At 48.8% G+C, this 21,842-nt stretch overlaps 1 protein-coding gene across 2 annotated transcripts in view; it reads right to left on the bottom strand.

Moving 5' to 3' along the window:
* AFF1 (ALF transcription elongation factor 1) overlaps positions 1 to 21,420 on the bottom strand; it is an 811,017-nt gene extending 789,597 nt beyond the window's left edge. For both annotated transcript variants that reach the window (XM_069630442.1, XM_069630443.1), the window contains exon 1: positions 21,053 to 21,420. In XM_069630442.1, coding sequence (XP_069486543.1) covers positions 21,053 to 21,081 — 29 coding nt within the window. In that variant the 5' untranslated portion in view covers positions 21,082 to 21,420. The remainder of the gene's footprint in view (positions 1 to 21,052) is intronic.
* Positions 21,421 to 21,842: the final 422 nt, after the last annotated feature.

The raw sequence follows: 21,842 nt of genomic DNA, 5'->3' as shown, positions 1-21,842 counted from the left end.
GAAGATCAGGCTGTGCATTTCCCCCACATCCCAAGATATAAGTTGGCATAAATCAGAGCCACAGAAGAGCCCACGGCTGTACCTCTTTTTTGCCTGTAGAACCTTCAAACAGAAAATAAAGGACAATAAATCAAGTAATAGCTCATTCTGTTTAAAACTAATAGACATTATTTTAAGAAAAAAATTCACAAGCATCTAAACCAGCTTGATAGTTAATGCTTGAATAGAGGGAAACCAGGTCTACGAAAACCAACAAATAATGCTGTGCCCAAACAAACCCATCTAATTTTCTCAAACGGTCAGAAGTATCTCTCACATAAGAGCTCCAATCCAGAGCAAACGGCTGTAAAAACGTGTCGAGATATTTAGATCCAACATCCAGAAGGGAACCCATAGAAGAAACAATTGGCCTACCCGGAGGTGCAGTAATACTCTTGTGCACCTTAGGCAGAAGATAAAGGATTTTTACATTGCATTCACGCAGCAGTAACTCAAACATTGTGTGTATACGTTACTAAAACACAAGCACATTTTTAATTTGTTTTAATGAAACTAGTCTTAAATAAAAAAGGTCACTTTACAATCCATGAGTAAGCAAAATACTATACTTCAGGCATGTGAAACCAAGACAGGCGATCAAGGGCCTCACCTTTATGTTGCATACTTGGAACGTGTATCGACTAATATTTGAGGAGACTAATATTTTAGGCTTTCTTTTTTGCTACTTTGTCATCAATCCCAGGGACACTTTAGTCTCTTGGTCTTCATTTCAACCAGCACTGATCTGGAAACAAGAATACAACTGAAAAACCATTTGTCGCCTTTCACCCTCAGCATTATATCACCAGAGCAAAACGCACGCTACATCTAAATGTAAAAGGGGCCAGTTAGATGTCGTCGAGTGTGGAACCTGCAGCCTAATTATCCGCAGGGCAATAGCGTGCAGATGACGCACAGATGCATACTTCTCTTCAATATGGATATAAAGGAAATGCATGCGCCTCTCCACTACTGAGAATGGTGTTCGTTTTCTTTTTAAGCTGTCACAATAAAAAAACAAAATAAGAAAAAAAAAAAATCAATGTAGGACGCAAATCTAACTTAGTTGAGATGCAAACCCCTTCCTGCTTACCTCATTCCCTGCCAACACCGATGTAGTCACTGCCAGTCTTGTGCTGCACAGCTGGTGATAGACATCCGAGGTACCTTTTCTAACTTACTTTGCCTTGACAGACTTGGAATACATTGTAGACTGTAACGAAACTCCGCTTCACTATCCAGTGTCATGTGACACAGTCTACGCTGTCAACACCAGACTCCCACAGGACACAGGAAACCTGTGCCCTTTCCCACAGAGCTCATTCTGAAAGGATTTCTAGCATCGTGCAGGACTCAACTGTTGCTGGGTCTGGAAAAGATCAGTGGTTAAGGTAATGTCAGGACTGGCGGGACTCTGGGCTAGTTAGCATTTTGGTTGTAGCCCCTGAGCTTCTATCCAGGGCTCCAACCCAAAGACCCGGGGCTATAGCGCCTCCCAAACCAGAGTATCCCTGGGGTTTACACAATTTAGGAAATGCTCACATCTCCCCGCAGGATCAGCAATCCAATGTCCACAGAAGAGTTTGATTTCCTATGGAGTGCGCCGGCTAATAAATGTGCATTGTGTAATGATCAACAGTATTGACAGCCACTTTTTTTTTCTTTTCAGTGACGTCACAATTACTGATCTTCACCGTATGCACAAAGGTATATGGCTTGATCACATGAAGCTGTGACAAGCATGACAACTCTGGTTCCACACGATTCGCTTGTCTAACCCCACTTCATGCAGTGAATCAGGAGAATATTTGGAGTGAACCCTCGAGGATCATCAGAATGAGGCATACTGTAGCTGAATAAGGTGCCTTCCTCGGCCAGATGTTTAAGTCGTATCCCAATTCTGCCTTTTTACTATGGTAGTACTTACTACACGCAAGTCTCTCTAATAGATCTAATAATGGTGTCGTGAAAAGCAGTAGTCAGACTACTATTCGGATGGAACAGGCCCTTACTATTCGGATGGAACAGGCCCTTTGCCTTCTCTAACAAGATCTGTTGTGCAATCAAGCTCATGTGCCTCCTTCACCAAAGAATGCACATACAGCGCTGCAAGCACCACTTAAACCCATTTTAACCAAATGTACGTACCATACAAGAGATGTCCGGTGTGTAGATCTCCGTCAAATCAAGACGGATATAACTTACAGAGGGGGAGTGGGAGAAGCACTGCACTCACTTTCAAATTCTTGGGCCATCCATTATAAATAAAGAACTTGTAAAAACATCTAGGGAGCGCCGTTGGCCGCCGTCAGTAATTGCCGCCTGATTCAGCAGCTGCGCCGTAACCTGCAAATCCGATTAGAAATCCTGCGGATCCAGTGTGAACAACAACAAAATCCATGCGTGCTGTGACACTGAGCTCCTGGTGCACCTTCCGTTCCATCTCGAGCTGCCCAGGACTGGTCATTTGTGAAGTAATATTGCGTTGAAGAAGCTGCGGGCTCCCAGCTTGAGTGCCGCGGCCTCATTGTACCCTCCGCCGCTCCCCCTCCGGGACCTGGACCGCGCGCCTGCTGGGAGCCTTGGCGCTGGACAACCGCTGGTGATTCTTGGCTTCGGCGGCTGAAAGCGGGGCGGAGTGCGAGTGAGCGGCCAGGGCCGGCGGTGGTTCTGCTTCCTCTGAGGGCGAGCTGGTGCGGGCGGAGCTTCCCTCCCCATTTGAACTACTGTCTTGCGTGAGTGAGGGCGGACTATCCCCCATTCCATCATCTTCGTTCCGGCCATAGATTGGGGCCAGGGCTCTGTGGTGATTGCCCACGGCGGGCTGTTGCCCCTCCCCCCCCCAGAGCCATTGAAGGATTCCCTGAAGACCCTCACCTTGGAAAACCTGCGGGCTCTCTTCTGTGTACAGGCGGCCGCATTGGGCTGCCCTCTTGCCCCCCCCTCCGAGATCTGATGCGGTTGAGAGCGCTGGAGAGCCTCTTTTCCAGCCCCATACGAGGTCTTGCGGAGCTGGGGGGGCGACCCCCTTCTAGCCGCCAGCTCTACCCCTGGTGCAGACTGTTTTGGGGCCCCTCGGCAACCATCCACAGTAATCTGAAATTCCTGCCTTCCACAGAAGCTCCAGGTCTCATCACATCGGCGAGGCCCGCTGTCCGTAACTGCGCGGCAGGTGAGGAAATCATCCATCCATTGGAGGCTGCCACGTGTGGTGGGGGTTGATTGGCTCATGCCTGATAGCGGGTGGAGCGGGCATCCCCTCCCCAGCAGCCGCCATGTGCACTGTGAGCGAGCAGCCGGCCTGCTGGGTCGAGGGCGAGCCCTCCACCTTCCATGAACAAGCCGCCAGGTAGGTGCAACTTCGGTGTGAGAGGGGATACAACGGCACGCGCTAATAGCTGGCCCTGCATCCATACTGATCAAAACTTTGCGTGGAACTGAGGCTTAGGGCACCCGGGAGGCGAGATCCACCTATCCACATCCTTAATTTCACGGGACATCAATCTAGTGGATTATTCGCTTGACAGCGTACTCTCTTGATTGGAACTGCACTGAGTGGAGTGCACTGTGGTTGACATGTGACCTGGCAGCCATCCACACCCTGTAGTTATTGTCGGACTGGACCAGGAGGGCTACTATATACCAGGGCTGCCGCAGGCATAACATTCGATTTCAAGCCACCTGATCCCCCTCCCGCTGCAAGTCATCCCGGATTCAGCGACCCAACTAACGCATTACAACAGAAGGCATGACCAGAGGCAACAAATCCAACAAAAAAGGCCCTATGGATGCATTTATGAATACTGCACAGGAGGGTAGGAATGACGAAATCTTGCATACCAGCCAACCAGTCCCTCAGTGCCCAATGAATGTCACACCGGACCCATATATGGCAGCCCTCCAGGCTGGTTTTGAGACAGTAAACTCTACGTTGCACGAAATAGGGTCCACGATGGCATCAATCAAGGCCGACTTACACCGGGTTAACATGCGAGTAGCTGAGGCAGAGGCTCGAATTAGTACAGTAGCGGATGTGACTACAACCCATGGCAAGGATATTGAATCCATCAAAAAGTGCCTTTCCCACGTACAAATGAAGTGTGACAACCTCGAATCTAGGTCACGCCGCAATAATATAAGAATAGTCGGGCTGGCAGAAAAACAAATCAATGCCCCAAAGGAGGTGTACCTAGAGGAGGTAATTCGCACTGTCTTCCCGGAGGCCCAGTTCTCGCAACAATTCTTAATAGAAAGGGCCCACCGTGCGGTGACTGCTCCTCCTAAACCTAGGGCGCCACCATGCACTGTTGTTGCCCGTCTCCTTAATTACCGCGACAGGGACATGATCCTCCGTCTCTCCAGAGAGAAGGGCACATTACTGTACGATTCCAATAGGATACACATATATCCTGACTTTCCACCGGAGTACAGGCCGCCCGCCGCACCTTCGACCATGTCAAGAAAGTTCTTAGAGCGCGCTCAATCCCGTACGCAATGCTCTTCCCTGCCAAATTACACCTTCAACGTGAGGGAAGGGCGCAGTTCTCCGACTCACCGGAGGAGGCCTTGAGGTACTTTGAACATAATATCCCGCTAACACAGACAGACAAGAGTTCACAATCCAATTCGAACACTTGAACGACTGTCACCTGGATTCATATAACTACGGTACAGCGGCCATCGGAAGGTCTGGTCGGTAGAGGGACAAGGACAAACTCACCAACCAGGGCCGCCCAATAGTTTAAGTTATGTTTGGGGTCTACACTGTCCAGTTGGGGGGTTGAGGGGGGATAGTGAGGTAGGGGGGACTTGGGACTTCATGGCCTGTTGCCCACGAGTTTTATCAGACATGGCACATCATTTTGCAGTAAGCAAGATGGATCACATTACCGAATGAAATGTATCTCTTCGGGGAGGGGACGAAACCATCACAGGCATGGACAAGAGAAATACCAGTATGATAGCACCCCAATCAGAAAAGCTCAGATCATGGCAAGACTATGACACCGTCCCTACTGGCAACTGAGGGTCAAGGAGTTAAATTGTTCACCTGGAACATCAGGGGGCTAGCCCATCTGATAAAGGCAAGAAAGATATTGGCATATGCGAACCGACACAAGGTGGACATCCTCCTCCAAGAAACGCACGCCACGAAAAAGATCAACACATTTGTGCGAAATTGGGGACCAGTTAAAGTGGCCACAAACTACTCCACAATGGCAAGAGGAGTACTCACATTAGTGCACAAACGGCTAAACTTTCAGGTTACCAAATCCATTAGATGAAGGTCGCCATGCGATCATATGGGGGCAACTACACAACCAAGATATTATCCTCGTGAATACTTACGGACCAAACCTGGACAACCCGGCGTTTTATCTCCAGATGGTGGAGTTACTGTCACCTGTTGGCACGGCAACAGTGATATGGGGTGGTGACCTCAATCTTATACTGGACTCAGGTCTTGACCGCTCCACAGGACACTGCAAACAGCTTACTAAAGCGGCATTGACACTGAAGCAAGCACTGGTCACACTACCTCTGGTAGATACTTGGCGCGAATTACATCCACTAGAAAGAGAGTATACATTTTACTCCGGGGCTCATGGCTCCAGCTCGAGGAGTGATTACTGGTTATGCTCACCCGAGCTGATCGCTGAAGTGGAGAACTGTCACATCCTTCTGCGGACATTGTCGGATCATTCCCTGGTTCTCTTACGGCTGTTATCGAGCAGTATGTCCCGTACTACCAGAAGCTGGCTAATGCCCCCTAATATGCTGAGAGACAAAGCAGTTGTAGAGCACCTCCGAGTTGAAAGAGAGGAATTCTTTCTGCGTAACGAAAGATCAGTACAGTCCCTGCAAACTGTCTGGGAGTCATTCGAGGTGTGGCTGAGCGGTCAGCCGATGGGGACATCCTATGGCATTTCGAGGGACATAAGAAGGTAATTTACCCAGGCCGAAAGAGAACTCTGCAATCTCGAACTCCAGCAGCCCGCTAACGAGGGGAGGGAACACCTACTGAAAATGTAGGCTCAAATTGACATATATAAAGGCCTAGCTGATCATCTCCCAATCCATACGGGCACGTAGATATGGTGATGGGAACAAAGCCAGCAAATCAATGGTGACCCTGATCAAAGCTGAGATGGGAGCTAGACAAATCACCAGCATCTACGACTCCACTGGGTCGGTACAGACATCCCCAGAGGCAATCAACGAAGTGTTCAAACAGTTCTATTCCACATTATACGCCAATGCAGACACTGTCCACTTAGAAGATCTCAAAGGCTATATTGACCATCCCGTTGTCCAGGTTAGATGAGGTAGAGAAGCTAAACCTAGACCTTCCGTTGACATCTGAAGAAATTGAACAAGCCATAGCCGATTTACGAGCGAGCAGGGCACCGGGATCGGACGAGATCCCAGTCAACTTTTACGAAACATTCAAGGCCGAAATGGCCCCTAGACTACTCGAAGTTTGGGAAGATACTCTTGAGAGGGGTATATTACCAACCACCATGAGGGAGGCAGTGATCTCAGTCCTACTTAAACCGCACAAGCCCCCCCCCCCCCCCCCAAGACACCTCATCCCATCGCCCTTTATCCCTCATCAATACAGACACCAACATTTACGCCAAACCAATAGCTAAACGCCTGACCCCATCAATGAATAAATTGATCCATACTGACCAATCGGGATTTATTCCAACACGCTCAACAGCACTGAATTTACAGAGGTTTTTTGCTATCACATCACAACTTGATCCCAAAACCAAAGCTGCCGCAATCACCCTAGACGCAGAAAAAGCGTTTGATTCTATCTCATGGAACTATATGTTTTGATCCTAGCGAAAATGGGGTTTGGGCCGACATTTATAGGGTATATACGAGTGCTATATAATCAGCCGCTTGCAGTGGTGAGAACAAACAATATCATGTCATCCCCTTTAGAGAGAGGCACCCGCCAAGGCTGCCCCCTCTCCCCCTACATATTTGCCCTTACCATAGAGGGTATGGCGGCCAAGGTCAGACACGAACACACATGGAGGGGCATCCGTATCAGAGGTTCCCCACAGCTCCTTTCGTTATACGCCGATGACACAATGATATATGTCAGATATCCTGAGTCACACCTACCCCCTATCATTAAGGAAGTATCCACTTTCTCAATTTACTCTGGCTACAAGATAAACCAAATAAAGTCAGATTATTCCGCTGACTCCATCCACCTTACAGTCCCCGGCCTTAACTGGGTTTAAGTGGTCCCCCACTACTGCGCGCTACCTAAGAATAATAATGTCGACCGACAAACACTCTTCACCAACAATCATGAAGATTATTTATACCCCCTTGAGCAAAAACTCAAAATCTGGGGGGCATTACTGATATCTCTATATGGCCGGGTCGCCCTGCTTAAAATGGTTGTGGTCCTTAAACTCCTTTACTTGTTCTGTGGTGTCCCCATTTGACCGGGAAGGGAATTCTTTCAAAAACTTTCCACTGCCTTTGTGTGGGGAGGGAGATCGGTCAGGTTCAATTGGCAAAAGATGCGACAGATACAAAACTGGCGGCCTGACTGCCCCAGTTTATTCACTACTATCATGCAGCTCAGGCTCATTTTACTCGATACTGGCCAGCCACAGCCGAACCACATGCCCATGTACGGGCCGAAACGTTTGCAGCAGCCCCCCTCCAATATTCAGGCGATGCCGTTTAGTAAAGTCAAGGGGAATATCACATATATAGACCCAGTGGCCACTACGGTATGAGCCTAGTGCTCACCATTTGCTATGGTGAGATGCGAATTTCCATTTTGGCCATTTGTCTCCTTGTGGCACTACCCTCGGTTAGAATCCACGTTCGACACCGCACTTCAGAAAAGATGGGACCCCAATAAAGAGATGGGATTTGTAACCCGAGGGCAAGTTCGCCACACTGCAGCTTGTGCAAGATAAGCTAGGCGCAGGTCTCATCATAACCCTACAATACTACCGCCTAAACGCGGCATGCAAAAAAAATAAAATAAATAAGTAAAATAAAAAAAAGCCCACACTTCCAGATGCCCCAGAACCTCACCAATTCATAACGGCAATTATGACGCAATATGGTTTTACGGGTTCAATATCTAGCATATACAGAGCAGCCCAAGAGCATACTCCTTCCAAAAACTGTATGAAACAAAAATGAGAGCGAGACCTGGGAATCACTATTGAGGATACCAAATGGCCCAGATACTGCCAGCACACTAAATGGATCTCGCTTAGCTCCAACTTTCATTTAATACAATTCAAGATCCTGAATCACCTACACATTACACCACACAATGCATCCAAATTCGACCCAGCAAGGGAAGCTCACTGTCCCAAATGCAACTCGATCACAGCGAACTCTATACATATGTATTGGAACTGCCCCCTGGTCAGAGCATTCTGGGAAGAAATTACATTGACAGTCAGAGACATCGTCGGGCTTTCAATACCTGCAAGCCCGCTGAAGTACTTACTGGGCGACATTGGCAAGGCACCAGTTAAGACTCGTCGTTTTGTAGCTGTTGCAGGGGCAGTCGCCAAGAGGAATATATTACAGGCCTGGAAAGCCAAAACAGCCCCAAACCACAAGAATTGGCTGAGACACTTATATGTCCAGGAGAACGAAGAACAGTACGTCCGGTCTGTGTCGACAGTGTGTAGGCCTAAGGACATTTGGGGCCCTCTGCGTGTATATCTATCATATACCCAAGACGGTGAAGACGATACCACAGTGTGAATGCTCTAAATGGTCTGTCTGATACGTTAGTCAGATTAATACAAATTGTAAAGTAGAATTCTATGCTTGGTTATGGTGTCCACTTGGCGATGAGGAACTGTGCATTTTCAAAATGCCTGTCAAATTTAAAGGTCAAGTCAAACAACTCAGTCAGGGGTGCAGGGGGTCCGTTTTTTTGGGGGGTTAACAGTTCACGATTCGGAAGAATCAGACCATGGTGAAACCAGCCTAAGTGGGTGGGCGGGTGGTCAGCGGGATGGAAGGACAATATGTTCAGTATGAAGAACTCTCCCATACACAACCTGCAAACGTGCTTTAGGATTTCTTCTTATAACCACACATCCACCTCTATTGATTTTTCCAATGGTGTGTTATTTTGATTCAAAATGTTAATAAAAAGACGTTTAAAAAAATGCATCTAAAAAGGTCTGTTCAATAAACAGTGGAAAGAAAATAGTACAACTCATCTACGACGGTCCACGTGGATGGAAACAATGCTAGATTAGCAACAAGCAAGTCTGATCTCAAAACTCTAGCAAGGATTTCCCTCTAAACTATTTTGCCAACCCATACGAGTCATATTACAAGGAATGACGGCTGCAAGCACGACAGCTTTTCAGCATGTCTATATTTAGCAAATGTACATACAATTATTCAAATGTCCAATAAATACCAGTTTTTGTCACACTGAAAGCCAGGTGAGAGACTGGTATTGGCAACTAAAGGGGGGCTTTGAAGAAGCCTGTTCCATGGCTTTACTTTTTTTCTCTCTAAATGTACCCATCAACAGCCACAAGAACAAAAGGGGGGAGGTTTTGGCGCTGCACACGGCCAGCGAGTGGCCGTGGGGGCAGAGCGCCTCTCCGGGGTATTTAAGGAGCCAGGGAAGGTTTGGGAGGCAGGTGACGGTTGGACTTGGCGATTGTAAAGTCCTTTCGCCTGCTCCCGAGACTTCCCTGTAGCTGGGCCTAGGGTGTCGAGTTTGAGACGGTGAGGTAGGGTCTGGTCAGGTGTTAGTGGCGGGGGGTGGTCAGGTATAGTTGCAGGTAGTGGGGAGTTATAGCTGCGGCGGTATTATATAAAAGAAAATTAAAAAAAAATAAAAGTTGGTGTTTTGGTGAACACTTCAGTATTACGGGGGTATCGTAAATAAGTTACACCCCCCCCCCCCTTACCGGAGCCGCCGACGGCGTGTCTCTTTGATCCTGTCGGGCGTTTTTTTCGGTTTGTGCCACGGTTTTCCCTGCCCGGGTTTTTTGTTGCCTGTGGGGTGCCGCGGGGAGTAGGGAAACGGCACATCCCTCATGTTGCAGGTGGCGGTCACCTGAGGGTCCACAGCACCCGGTGCCGGTCCCTCTCCGCCCGGGGCGTACTGGTTGCAGGGGGGCGGCCGGGGGTCATTATCAGAGCCCGTGTGATAGCCGGTAATTTTGAGTTAATTAACTCTCTGAGGTTATTAGGGTTATAGCGCAATTTTCTTTACTTCCCCATTCTGCTAGCGGTAAGTTTCCCCGGGTAGGTACCGGCTCGGGGGCGTAGTTAGCTGGGGAGCGCCTAGACATATTTCAGTGCGCTATCAGACTAGTTGTGCACGATGGTGGGTCAGGGAGCAGGCAGGAAGGGGATGGTTGATGCTAGGGCTCTGAGGGAGGCCCTGGAAATCATCAGCAAGGCATCTAAGGCCCAGCTGGAGGGGGCGGTGGGGGAAGTCACGGGTGGGGGGGGGGGGGCCATAAGGGGGGATAGACCGCAGCGTAGAGCGGCAGCTGATGGGGCTCTCGCGGCAGTGGTGGCGTGCACCCCCGCAGCGGGTAGAGGGGAGGTGTGGGAATCCAGGGGCAGGAAGATGAGGAGGGAATTAGACAAGAGGGCGTCCGGGGGGGAAATGATTTCGGGGGCAGCCATCTGGTGAGGGAGTGAATGATAGCCCTAGGGAAGCTGCGAGCGCTCTAAAGGAGGTGGCTCAAGCGAACCATGGCGGGGCCATTGATGGGGCGCAGAAGAGGGTGGCAGGGAAGAGGGGGTAAATACCTGCAGAAGAGTGCGGGTGGGCGAAGGAGGGAGAGGTCCCCATCAATTGAGGATAGGGTGGGGCGCGGAACGGCCCCCCCGGGGAGGAGGAGTGAGGGCGCTGCGCAGCCCCTGCGGGTCCTGTGGAGGTAGAGGGTTTGAGAACGGCCCCTCCTCAGTCAGCGCACGGAGAGCCTAGAGGGTGCAGCACGGCCCCTAGCAATGTGGACTCCAGGGTGGAGGTCGGAACGCCTCGCCCGAGAGAAGAGGACCAGGCAGGGGTTTCCACGGCCCCGCCGAGAAGACGTCAAAGGAGTGGCGGGGCGGACGCCCCGGGCTCGCAGGAGGATGATCAACTCGACTGGGGCACGAGCTCGCAGCCACAATGGTATTTGAGGGGTGAGGAGGGTGGTTTGCAGGATTATGTGGGGCAGTGGGAGGGGGAAGGTTATAGGGCAGGGGGGAAAGGTGGGGGGAGGAGAGAAGATATTGGGGGTGGGATCTGGAAAGGCAGGTGCAAGGGGGGACAGTCGGGGGGGGGGTAGGTGAGGGAACTGTTGGCTGGGTGAGTCTGCTGACATGTTTTGTTCCCGCAGTAGGAGCCCTCTAAGAAAAGAGATGAGGAGCATTGGTGTGGACGCCAGACCGCAGACGGCCGGTGTGGAAAGAGGTGAGCGGGAAAGGGAATGGTCTTCTGCATGGCAGAGGGGGGGTCATAAGAAGGGGGATGGGAAATGAAGGGTCTGGACTGCAAGGGGTAAGGAAAGAAGTTGGTGTACAGGCCATTGGAGCCTTGGGGGTTGAGAAGAGCATTTGCTCAGTGGAGATTCAAACGGACAACGTGGTGGAGCCATTGGGGCTCGAGGTGTACGAGGGAAAAGAAAAGGAGGTTGAAGTGAAAGGCAAGGAGAAAAAAACTGCCATACATGGGGATAACAAAACCGTTGGGGGCGCACTTGATGGCAGCGACCAGGGAGAAGATTCAGGCGGGGGAATTTGTAGACGTTTTTAAATTGCTCCATAGGGAAGTGAGAGCTAAGGAGGGGTCTAAAGAAGAGGAGAGGGAACTGGCTGCGCGCCCAAGGGTACCAGTGACTATTGAGAACTGGACGTCGGCATTTATCATTTATTCCAGTGTTTATTGTGAAAAATTCCCTGAGCATTGTGTGGCCCTACTTATATATATGGACGTCATTAGGAAGGCTTTCACGAGTTTTGGGGGCTTTGCATGTGTAAGGTATGATGAGGAATTCAGAGCGAGAATGGCAGACGACAGTCAGGCGGTATGGGGGGGGGGGGGGAGATAGATATGGATCTTTGGCTGCAATGGATGGCCCCAACGAGGCCTGCCCCGACATTGCACACAGCAAGTGGGCTGCCGGTGCCTTTCCGGCCTTTTCTTGGTCGCCCCGCCCATGAAGGGGCGGGGGGAGGAGGCCGAGGGCAGTCCTCAGCGGCATGTTGGGGGTTTAATAAGGACGGCTGCACAAGGACCCTGTGTAGGTTCAGGCACGAGTGTAGCAAGTGTGGAGGAAAACACCCTCTTAAGCAGTGTTTACAACAGGGAGACAGGGGGAGGGGGAGAGGTTCAGGCAGAGGGGTTGTGGGGAAAAGCTTCTACGCCAATTAAAGTGGGGGTGCTGCAGAAATGGTTGCAATTTTATCCAGACAGGGAAGGGGCGAAGATTTTGAGTGAGGGGTTTAGTCAAGGTTTCAGATTGGGGTACCAGGGCCCAAGGGTGCGCCGGTGGGCTGAAAATCTGAAGTCAGCCAAAGAAAATGTTGAAGTGGTAAGGAATAAAATGAGCAAAGAAATAGTGGCGGGAACGATTGTAGGGCCATTTGATGACCTGCCGGGTGACTTAGTTATAGCCCCACTGGGGGTGGTGCCCAAGCTCCGGGGGAGCTTCGCCTAATACACCATTTGTCATGGCCGGAGGGCATGTCAGTCAATTATTTCATTGCCCCGGAAGAATGTGGGGTTGTATATGCAAGTGTTGACCAGGCAGTGGAGCTGGTAAGGAAAGAAGGGCGGGGGGCCTTCATGGCCAAGTGTGACATCAAAGCGGCTTTCAGGTTATTGCCGGTGCACCCGGAGGATTTTTGGTCGTTAGGCTTGCAGTTTGAGGACCGCATATACATAGACAAAGCCTTGCCAATGGGGTGCGCAATTTCCTGCGTGCTGTTTGAACGATTCAGCTCCTTCTTACAGTGGGTTTTTTCATTTAACTCGGGTGGGAGAGTGTGCTGCACTATCTGGACTATTTTGTGTTTATTAGCGGGGCAGATAGAGAGGGAGAGTGCAAGGGTATGCTAAAGTTGTTTCAGGAGCTAATGGAGGAGTTGGGTGTGCCGTTAGCGGAAGACAAAACTGAAGGGCCTGCAGTAGTTTTGACATTTCTGGGAATTGAACTGGATTCAGTGGCTATGACCTCACGCTTGCCGCACGACAAGGTGAGCAAACTGGTGGTGTTGCTGGAACGGGCGGTAGGGGCCAAGAAAATGACGCTGGTTGACATGCAGAGATTGGTAGGACATTTGAATTTTGCATGCAAGGTGATGGCCCTAGGACGGGCGTTTTGTAGAAACATGCTGAGGGCTATGGTGGGAGCGAAGTGCCCACATCATCGGATAAGATTATCGGGGTCAGTGAGGGAGGACTGCAGAATTTGGCTGCGTTTTTTGGAGAAGTTTAATGGGGTGTCAATGTGGTTGCAGGGAAACCCGGTGACATGGAAAGTACAGATATTTTCAGACGCAGCAGGAGCAGGAGGTTTCGGAGTGTTTTGGGGGGGAAAAATGGTGTGCGGAGAAATGGCCTGATCTGTGGTTGAAGGAGGGAAGGAGTATATAATTCCTTGAATTTTTCCCATTACTGGTGGCATTGGAGTTGTGGGGGAAGGATTTGCAGGATAGGAAAGTGAATTTCAATGTGGACAATGAATGCGTGGTCCATGTGGTAAACAGGCAGTCAGCAAGGGATCAGAGGGTGGCAAGACTCACGAGAGAGTTTGTGCTGCGTTGCATGGAATTGAATGTGGTGTTTAAGGCAACACATGTGCCAGGGAAGGATAAAGACATCGCTGATGCATTATCTCGTTTTCAATGGCAGAGATTCCGTGGATTGGCTCCAGATGCGGATCAGGAAGGGCAGCAGATTCCGGAGGAGCTGTGGAAGATAGGAAGATGAGAGCGCTGGCTTTGGTGGAGGGTTCATTGTCTGGGGCGTCTAAGGAGTCATACAGGAGGGCCTGGGAGGATTTTATTGGGGGGGGGGGCGTAGTTGGAAGGGTAGATGGGATGCGGAAGAGCGGAGGAGGGATGATGTCATGAACTTCCTTCTGAGGTGCATGGACAAGGGCTGGTCAAGAGCAACTATAGCAGGGAAGTTAGCAGGAATTGCTTTCTACGGGAAATGGTTTTGGGGTTTCCAGCCGAGTGGGGGGGGAAATGGCGAGTAGGATGTTGGAAGGATGGGCAAGGGAAAGTAAGAGGGACAAGGACAGGAGGAGGCCGATATCGGCTGAATTGCTGCAGAGGTTGGTTAAGGCAGTAGGGGGGAGTTTGCTGGTCGATATGGGAGGGGGAGCTTTTTGCGACCCGTTTTATGTGGTTATTTTTCGGGGTTTTCGGGTTTCGGAGTTGGTGGGGGGAAAAGGGGGGCCTGGGGGATTGAAGTGGGAAGATGTGCAAATCACAGAAGGGGGTTTGGACATCAAGATTAATAAGTCTGAAAGGGACCAGAAGGGGAAGGGTTCCTGGGTTTTGTTGGGGCAGGGGAGCAAGGATTTATGCCCAGTGCAGGCAGGCAGGTCGTGGAAGGAGCGGTGTGGAGGGAAGACAGGCCTGGTGTTTAAGCATGAGGATGGGTCGCCGGTTTCAGCGGCACAAGTTTTGGGGGTATTGCGGAAGGCTCTGCTAGTAGTAGGAGAAAAGGGAGAGGATTTTGGTACACATTCATTCAGGATGGGTGCAGCATCGGAGGGTAACAGTTTGGGTTTTTCGGAGGATAAGGTGAAAAAATTAAGTTTGGGGCGTTGGAGGTCTGGGAGATACAAGGGGTATGTCAGGGAGTTTCATAAAGGGGAATTTTGAAGGAAGGTGGCAGAAGTTGGCGGACATCTGCGTGGGGGTTGTATGTATTGTGGTGGTAATTTTGTAATTTCTTTTTCAGATGCTGTGCAAAAGGAGGGGGAGTTGGCGCAAGTGTGGATTGTCGGCCATTCAATTGTTAAATGGGCTGGGAAAGAAGCGAAGAAAAGGGTTATGGGCAGGCAACTGGGGTGTAGCTACAAGGATGTTGTGGTAAGATGGCATGGGTTAGGGGGCCTGCGCTGGGACCAGTTGCTGCCTATGTTGGCAGGGTAGCGGGAACGCTATGGGGCGCCGGAGGGGTTGATTATTCACACTGGGGGAGAATGACCTGGTAAGGGATACGGGGGTGGCACTGCTAAGGAAAATGAAAAGGGATTTAGTCTGGGTGCGGGAAATGTGGCCTCAAGCAGAGGTGTTATGGACTAAGTTGTTGCCGCGCAGAGTGTGGAGGGGAGCAAGGAGCGAGGGAGCGATAGAGCGGGCTAGAAAGGGGATCAACAGGGAAATGGTGAAGTTTTGTGCCTCTGTGGTGGTGAAGGTGATGGAACATAAGGAAATAGTGTATGAGGGCTTTATGATCTTTAGGGAGGATGGTGTACACTTGTCGATTTATGGGAACAACCACTATTTGGCGGACCTGGGCTCTTGGCTGGGAGATTGGTAAAAGAGTTGGCAATAAAGTAAACTGGTGGTGGGGGGGGGGGCAGAAAGAACACCTCGGGGGAGGGTTTTTCTGGTGCCGGGGGCATGGCCCCTTTTGATGTGGGTGGAGGGAAGCACAATGGGGGAATGACACGGGAGAGGATGGGGTGGTGCTGTTTGCACAAGCGGGCCACCCTGGGGGAACAGGTATTGAGCCTGGAGGGGCATGGCCCCAGGGAGAAAGCGGGACGCCTGGAAAAGGGGTAAGGAGATGGTAGTGTCCAAGGGACAGTTAGGGATGAAAGGGCTTTATTTAATTATTTAATTGTTGGGGGAAATGAAAATGTGTAATTAGTTAATTGGTTGTTTAAATATTTCGTTAGTCTGTAAGGGCATGGAGCCAGGTAAGCGTTTAATTGTAAGCTTTGGCCCGTCACATTAAAGCGACCTTTTCCACTTTTAAATGAATCTGGGTTTTTGTGCAGTAAGCCAAAAAGACCAGTATGCGAGCATACAAACAGCAAATCTGTACCTAACATGTGCGATAAGAAGCTAACACTTCCTAGGCATGGCGTAGCAGGGTCAGAGAAAAGCAGCATGTCTACAGCTGAACCGTCGCATCCACATGTACACGTTCCTCTTGGAACACAGCCCAGGGTGCTGCATAAGCCTGGCCCTTCCTGGCAAGTGGCCGGTTGTCTTACCCGCAGATATGGCCAGGCAGGATTCCAAACAGCGAGCTAGCTTGATGTGTGCATATTGCGATCCTCTCAAGTGATCTCTGGTTAAACTGACCTTCCATCCAGTTGAGATACCAGTTTGCAAGGAGTGCCTCATATGGCATGGCAGGCCTGTATGGGAGCCAGAGATTCTCGCTTTTCTTTTTTTTTTTTAAAGAATGGGCACCGCGGTTAGTAAATTGAGTTTTAATATTAAACAAATACACAATTCCTGTAAAATAAACGCAATTAAGTCCATTGTATTCACCATCCATTACTCTGATGCCAGTGTGTCAGCATATCAAGACAGAAATGAGGTTAAATCACGTGGTCTATCCCATACAAGTGGGAGCTCTTGTGGCGTTTAGTTTGGGTCATAAGGGTAACCTTTCTGTTGTGTTCTAAAGGGTTGGAGGGTGGAGCATCTTGGGGGCCACAGCTTGCCCACCACTGCTGTGGGTCCTCGACAGACTACCTAGAAACATACCTGAAGGCAGTACCAGAGTACTTCCACGCTACCTTGCATTTCTCCTCTCTGTAACCTAACCTCTTCATCTCCTTCAGAGAACGTGCAAACGGTAAAGAAGCATGGATAAACCAGAGTAAAAACAACAACTCCATAATGGACTTTATTTTTTTTACTACTTTGACCAATCGGCTCTATTGCATAAACCAGAGGACGGCAGGCACTCCTCACAAGAAAAAGCTTACACGGTCACCCTCAAAGCGTTAATTAGCCCAAGATCGTTTTGAACATTTGACTTTGCAATGCATTTTATTGAACCAACTACAAATCAGCAAAAATACTGCCTGTGCAATACTGCCTCTGCTGCCGATTCCTACAATAAAACGACGTGGCAGGGGGTGTAAGCATCAAGAGTAAGATTACACAGGTTTTCCATGATTCGGAGGTCCTTGAATGCATTTCAACTTCTTTGCACAATCTACGGCTTCAACTGCATGTATAGATATAGGGGCTGATTCAGCGTTTTATAATGGCGCACTCCCATAGGAAAACGTTCTGTGAATCAGCCCCCTAATGCCTTTGGTTTCGAGTAAACAAACCTCGTGGTCACTTAAAGGCACAGACCAGATTTCAGAAAGCGTTCAAATAAACATAACAATTATCAGTAGGAAACAGTTGAGGAATACATCAGTATGATTTATGAAATAGATAACTGTGTGCCGACATCTAATGAGTTTGCAAAGACGCAATGATCCACAATGGTCCCCTTATCCCCCCACTGAAGAGCATACTTTGGAAAGTGATCATCTCGGATAGCAACAAGGGAGAGGAACAGACACTTTAGCGGTTTCGTCCGGAGGTGGGTGGGAAAGATCTGACCTCTCCCACCCCTCCTTAATCTCTCCACGCCTGGGAGCACCTAGGATAGAAAGGAGTAGCAGGCAAGAAACGCAAATGCAACACACAACAAAATCAGTTAGCCAGAGTCCAGAAGACGAACTAATGACAAAATGGCCTTAAACGTTTGGCAAATGTTACAATAATCAAGTGGTCAAACGCCCCAAAGATCCGGACCACAGCCAACATCTATAAACTGGCAGGTGGAGGAATAAACTACAGAGCAATAACCTTCTTAGAGTCATCAGATGGTGGATTATTTTTTGGGAAAATCATTGATGGAGAAGGACATGGGAGCAACTAGTGCTAGATAAGGAGAGTTGCACGTGAAATTGGGTAAAAAAAAAAAAAAAAAAAAAAAAAAGGTAGAGTATGTTTTAGACCTGGTAAAAAGACCAAGATGCAGAATGTAAAAGGACAAAATATAAAGAGGTTTTGTGTTAAATTAATCCATGCTCACGACTACACCACACCGTTGTGCAGGGTTAACATGATATTTAAAAGGTGTACTGTGAAAAAGGTTACCGTTGCAGTGTTTCCATATCTCAAGCAATCTGTAAGTGTCAGAGGTAGACAGACAGTTGGAGAGCACACTTTTCACCCAACATTCCACCATACAAAGGCATGAGATCCCAACATGATAAACGTGGGGCCTCCTCTCTGCCACCTCCAACCCTTATGAAGTTTAAATGTTCCACCACTTGAAGGATCACCAGTAAGAAGTGCCTTTCAACCAAAGATGTTTCAGGAAAACAAATATATATAATACAAATTATTTACGCCCAACAAATGAATGCATGGAATACAGTTCTCCCAATTTGGGTTACTGAAAAACGGTACAGCCTGTTAAGATGCTTGTTAAACGTTTAAGTGTGCTTTTAAGCGATTGAACTGTAATAGGTCACAAAATAACAAATACATTCAGACATCAGATTTAGACTGATGGGAGAATATAATGGGATGCCATCATCTGCTAGTGGACGTTATTTGAATAAATAGGTCCTCCCCTACCTTGTGCGATGTGGCCCTTTTGTCATTGTGCTTATTATTAAACAAGGCAACACTGAGCTGAAGTAATTTTCTAGTCTGTGGAAAGATTCAGACAGGCAGACTTATAGGAATGTGGACACTTGGCTCTAGGCCCTCGACACGGGTCACCAAGAAAGATCTGCACAAAATACAAGGGTACATCAGAACTGCACACATCAACACAGCAACAAATCTACCTTGCATTAGCCCAACTCCCTCGGCTCAATCTGTCAAATATACCAGACTGCTTGGAGACCATGCAGAGAGCAGTAATGCACTGTGTAAATCCCTGCAACAACACGGACCCTTAAAAGCTAGATGCAGTTAAGGGAACTTCTGGAAACTAGGAACAGCTATGATGGAGGACATTTCAACACACGTGCTCACTCGATCTCTCTGTAAAAAACATGCACTACTGATGTCAGGCTAGGTCGTTTAGAGATACAGATATCAGCAAATATTGCTTTTTAAAAGGACATGCCGGTGGATGGTGAAAATACACAAGTGGGCCATTGTAACTATTTTTTGTGCACTACTGAATAAGGAAAGTGCCATGGATAAATAACATCTAAAACATCATACAATACGCAGTGAAACTCCTTTTTCCGACTCAACCATCAAGACCTTCCATAAAGACTGTAGCTAAAAAACGTAAAGTCCTTGCGACAACTGGAAAACCAGACTTATGAATAAGAACTCTACTTGTATATACTGCAACTATGTTTTGCTTTCACCATGCTCTTTTGTAAAAATCTTATTGATTAAAAAACAAAAAATAAAATCTAAAACATGTTACTAGCTAAAAGTGGATTCAAATGCATTGTTCTTGACACCACTTAGCACTGCCATGATGCAGCTTCAAAAGGAACGTGGAGAGAGTAAATTGGACAGAGAGAAGGCTGGGTAGATGAGGTAGAGTTGGGAGAGAATGGGGCTGTGATGACTTCACATTTAATTGGTATGTTAAATGAGACCCCCCCCCCACTTTTTTTTGGTCTTGACCCCTGACGTTGCAAAGCTCTATGTGGTTCGTATCTCTCCCCAATGGATAGCTCTGCCTGTGAGCTATAGTGAGTGAAGAGAATGGGGCACTAACTAGCAAGTGCACAACCACCCACCCATTTAGCTCCCTGGGAAAGCGAATGGACAAGATTATAGCATGAACACGACGGAGGTCAAATAGACATTACTTAATCCACATATATTTGTGAATAAAACTTAATTGAAAATAGTCCTAGTAAATCAGTCATGGAAAGCCTCAAATAAGAACGCTGCCAAAAGCAGCTAAAATCGGGACAGTTGCTAAGTAAACAGTTCACCCAACTCTTTGTGGCAACAACCTCTGCTATCAGGCAACCTGATAGGGTCGCACGTCAAAACTCTTTAAACGGTGTTTTGGTATAGACAATACACCTTACTCAACTGGTCAAATAAAGGGGTTGCACCGAAGGTTCTGCACGAATTATGGACGAAGCCACGGTCCTTGCATAACATAGCGTATATCTATAGGCGTAGTTATACTGCCATGGCTTTACTGTGCATGGTCATTACGGCACACGAACTAAAGTATTGGCTACCAGGGAATATGACAGGGGGGCGGGGTGTGTGTGTACGAACATAGGCTCCGTGAAGGAGCGTGGACATGCGCATATGACAACACATACAATTACCTGCATAAAATTAACGTGTAGAAAACACCTGGAAACTCCACAACGACTTAATTTGCCAACACTGAAATCCTCCACAACAAACCACAAACAATGAGGTGAGAAAATATGTGCCCCCCAATTCCTTAACAATGTCTCGCACGCACGTATTCCCGTGCAGATAAAGAACAAAAAAAACGATATAGGTGCCGATAGCAACAGATCAATAATAAAACGCTTGCGTAAAAGCAAGTACCGCGCTTAAATCTAAAAATAAATCCATTGTTCACGGGAAAAATTAGTGATTCTAAAATCTCAAATCCTCAGCGCACCCTATAAAAACACCAAGCAGAGCAGATTGTGCATTTTGGTTTACACGCCTTTGAAAGGGCGTGAATCTCTCCTGCTGAACACAAAGTACACACCGAGGAAAACCAGGTCAATGTGACTTGTAAAGTGTTTGACGAGAAGGCTGCCAGTGCCAGGTCGCACAGGCAATTCTGGCTCAGCTGTACATGTGTACTAGTCGAGGCAGCGAGATTTAAAGCTCCAACATGCCCACGATGAAGGCTGCCACCACCTGTCTCCATACGTAGGCACTGCCCCTACTTCCCGGGAACGGTGTCAGCATTCTCAAGCGCTGGCCCGACACCTTCACGGATTTCACTCTTACGCAGATGTCAGGTTTCTCACACACACACACACAAAAAAAACAGCACCAAGTTTCTCGCTTCCCTTACCTTGACTGGGCAGCCATAGTGCCGCTCATATCGCCAGCATCCTCGAGCCCATTCGCCCCGCTCCGCAGCCCGGACACCCAGAGCGGGGCACTTCCACCATTTGTCGGCCCCCAGTCCCTCCCCTCTTCTTCAGGCCGGGAGGGGAGATCCGCCACAGAACATTGAGGTGTCTTCGAGCTGCCCCCCTTCTTGTCCGCAGATATCTCCCGAGGGTAGCCAGCTCAGTGCACGGAATTACACTCTGTGATGGACATCCGGGCTGCCCGCTCCGCCCATCCCATAACGCAGACACACAGGGGGACGAGCTAGTTTGGTATAATCCAATTTGCGCATGTTGTTTACTTTTCGAGTTACTCTATATCTTTTGGAAACCGAATATCGATTTCTGCCACTACTTGTTCTTTGAGTTGCCTTAAAACGCGTATCTCGTGGTCACAGGGCTCGAATGTAATAAATGCGACTGTACCCCAGCCCCCCCGCTGAATGAACACATCCACGCATCCTTACTTGGGCTTGCGGCTCTGTCAAAGACAGGGCTTTAAAGGGATTGGATGACACACCACCACGGGCCGCGACTCCTCCCATCACAGGCACAGCATACAACTCCTTCGGGGTCGATGTTTTCCCTCCTTGTGTCTGCTCACAAGCCAAGCCTCTCCTGACGTGCAAAGCGGCAGTAGGGCTGGGATTAGAAGTACCCCCTGCTGCTTTATACACCAGCCTGTAATCATGGCGTGCTCGCGGGATGGGGGAGGTGGGGAACAAAAACTGTAGACGCTGATTGTGTAAA

This window comes from Ambystoma mexicanum, chromosome 6q (assembly GCF_040938575.1).
Source record: "Ambystoma mexicanum isolate Mex_15411 chromosome 6q, UKY_AmexF1_1, whole genome shotgun sequence".
Lineage (NCBI taxonomy): Eukaryota > Metazoa > Chordata > Amphibia > Caudata > Ambystomatidae > Ambystoma > Ambystoma mexicanum.
The sequence above is the reverse complement of the archived record's forward strand: the minus strand, read 5'-3'. Positions and strand labels throughout refer to the sequence as shown.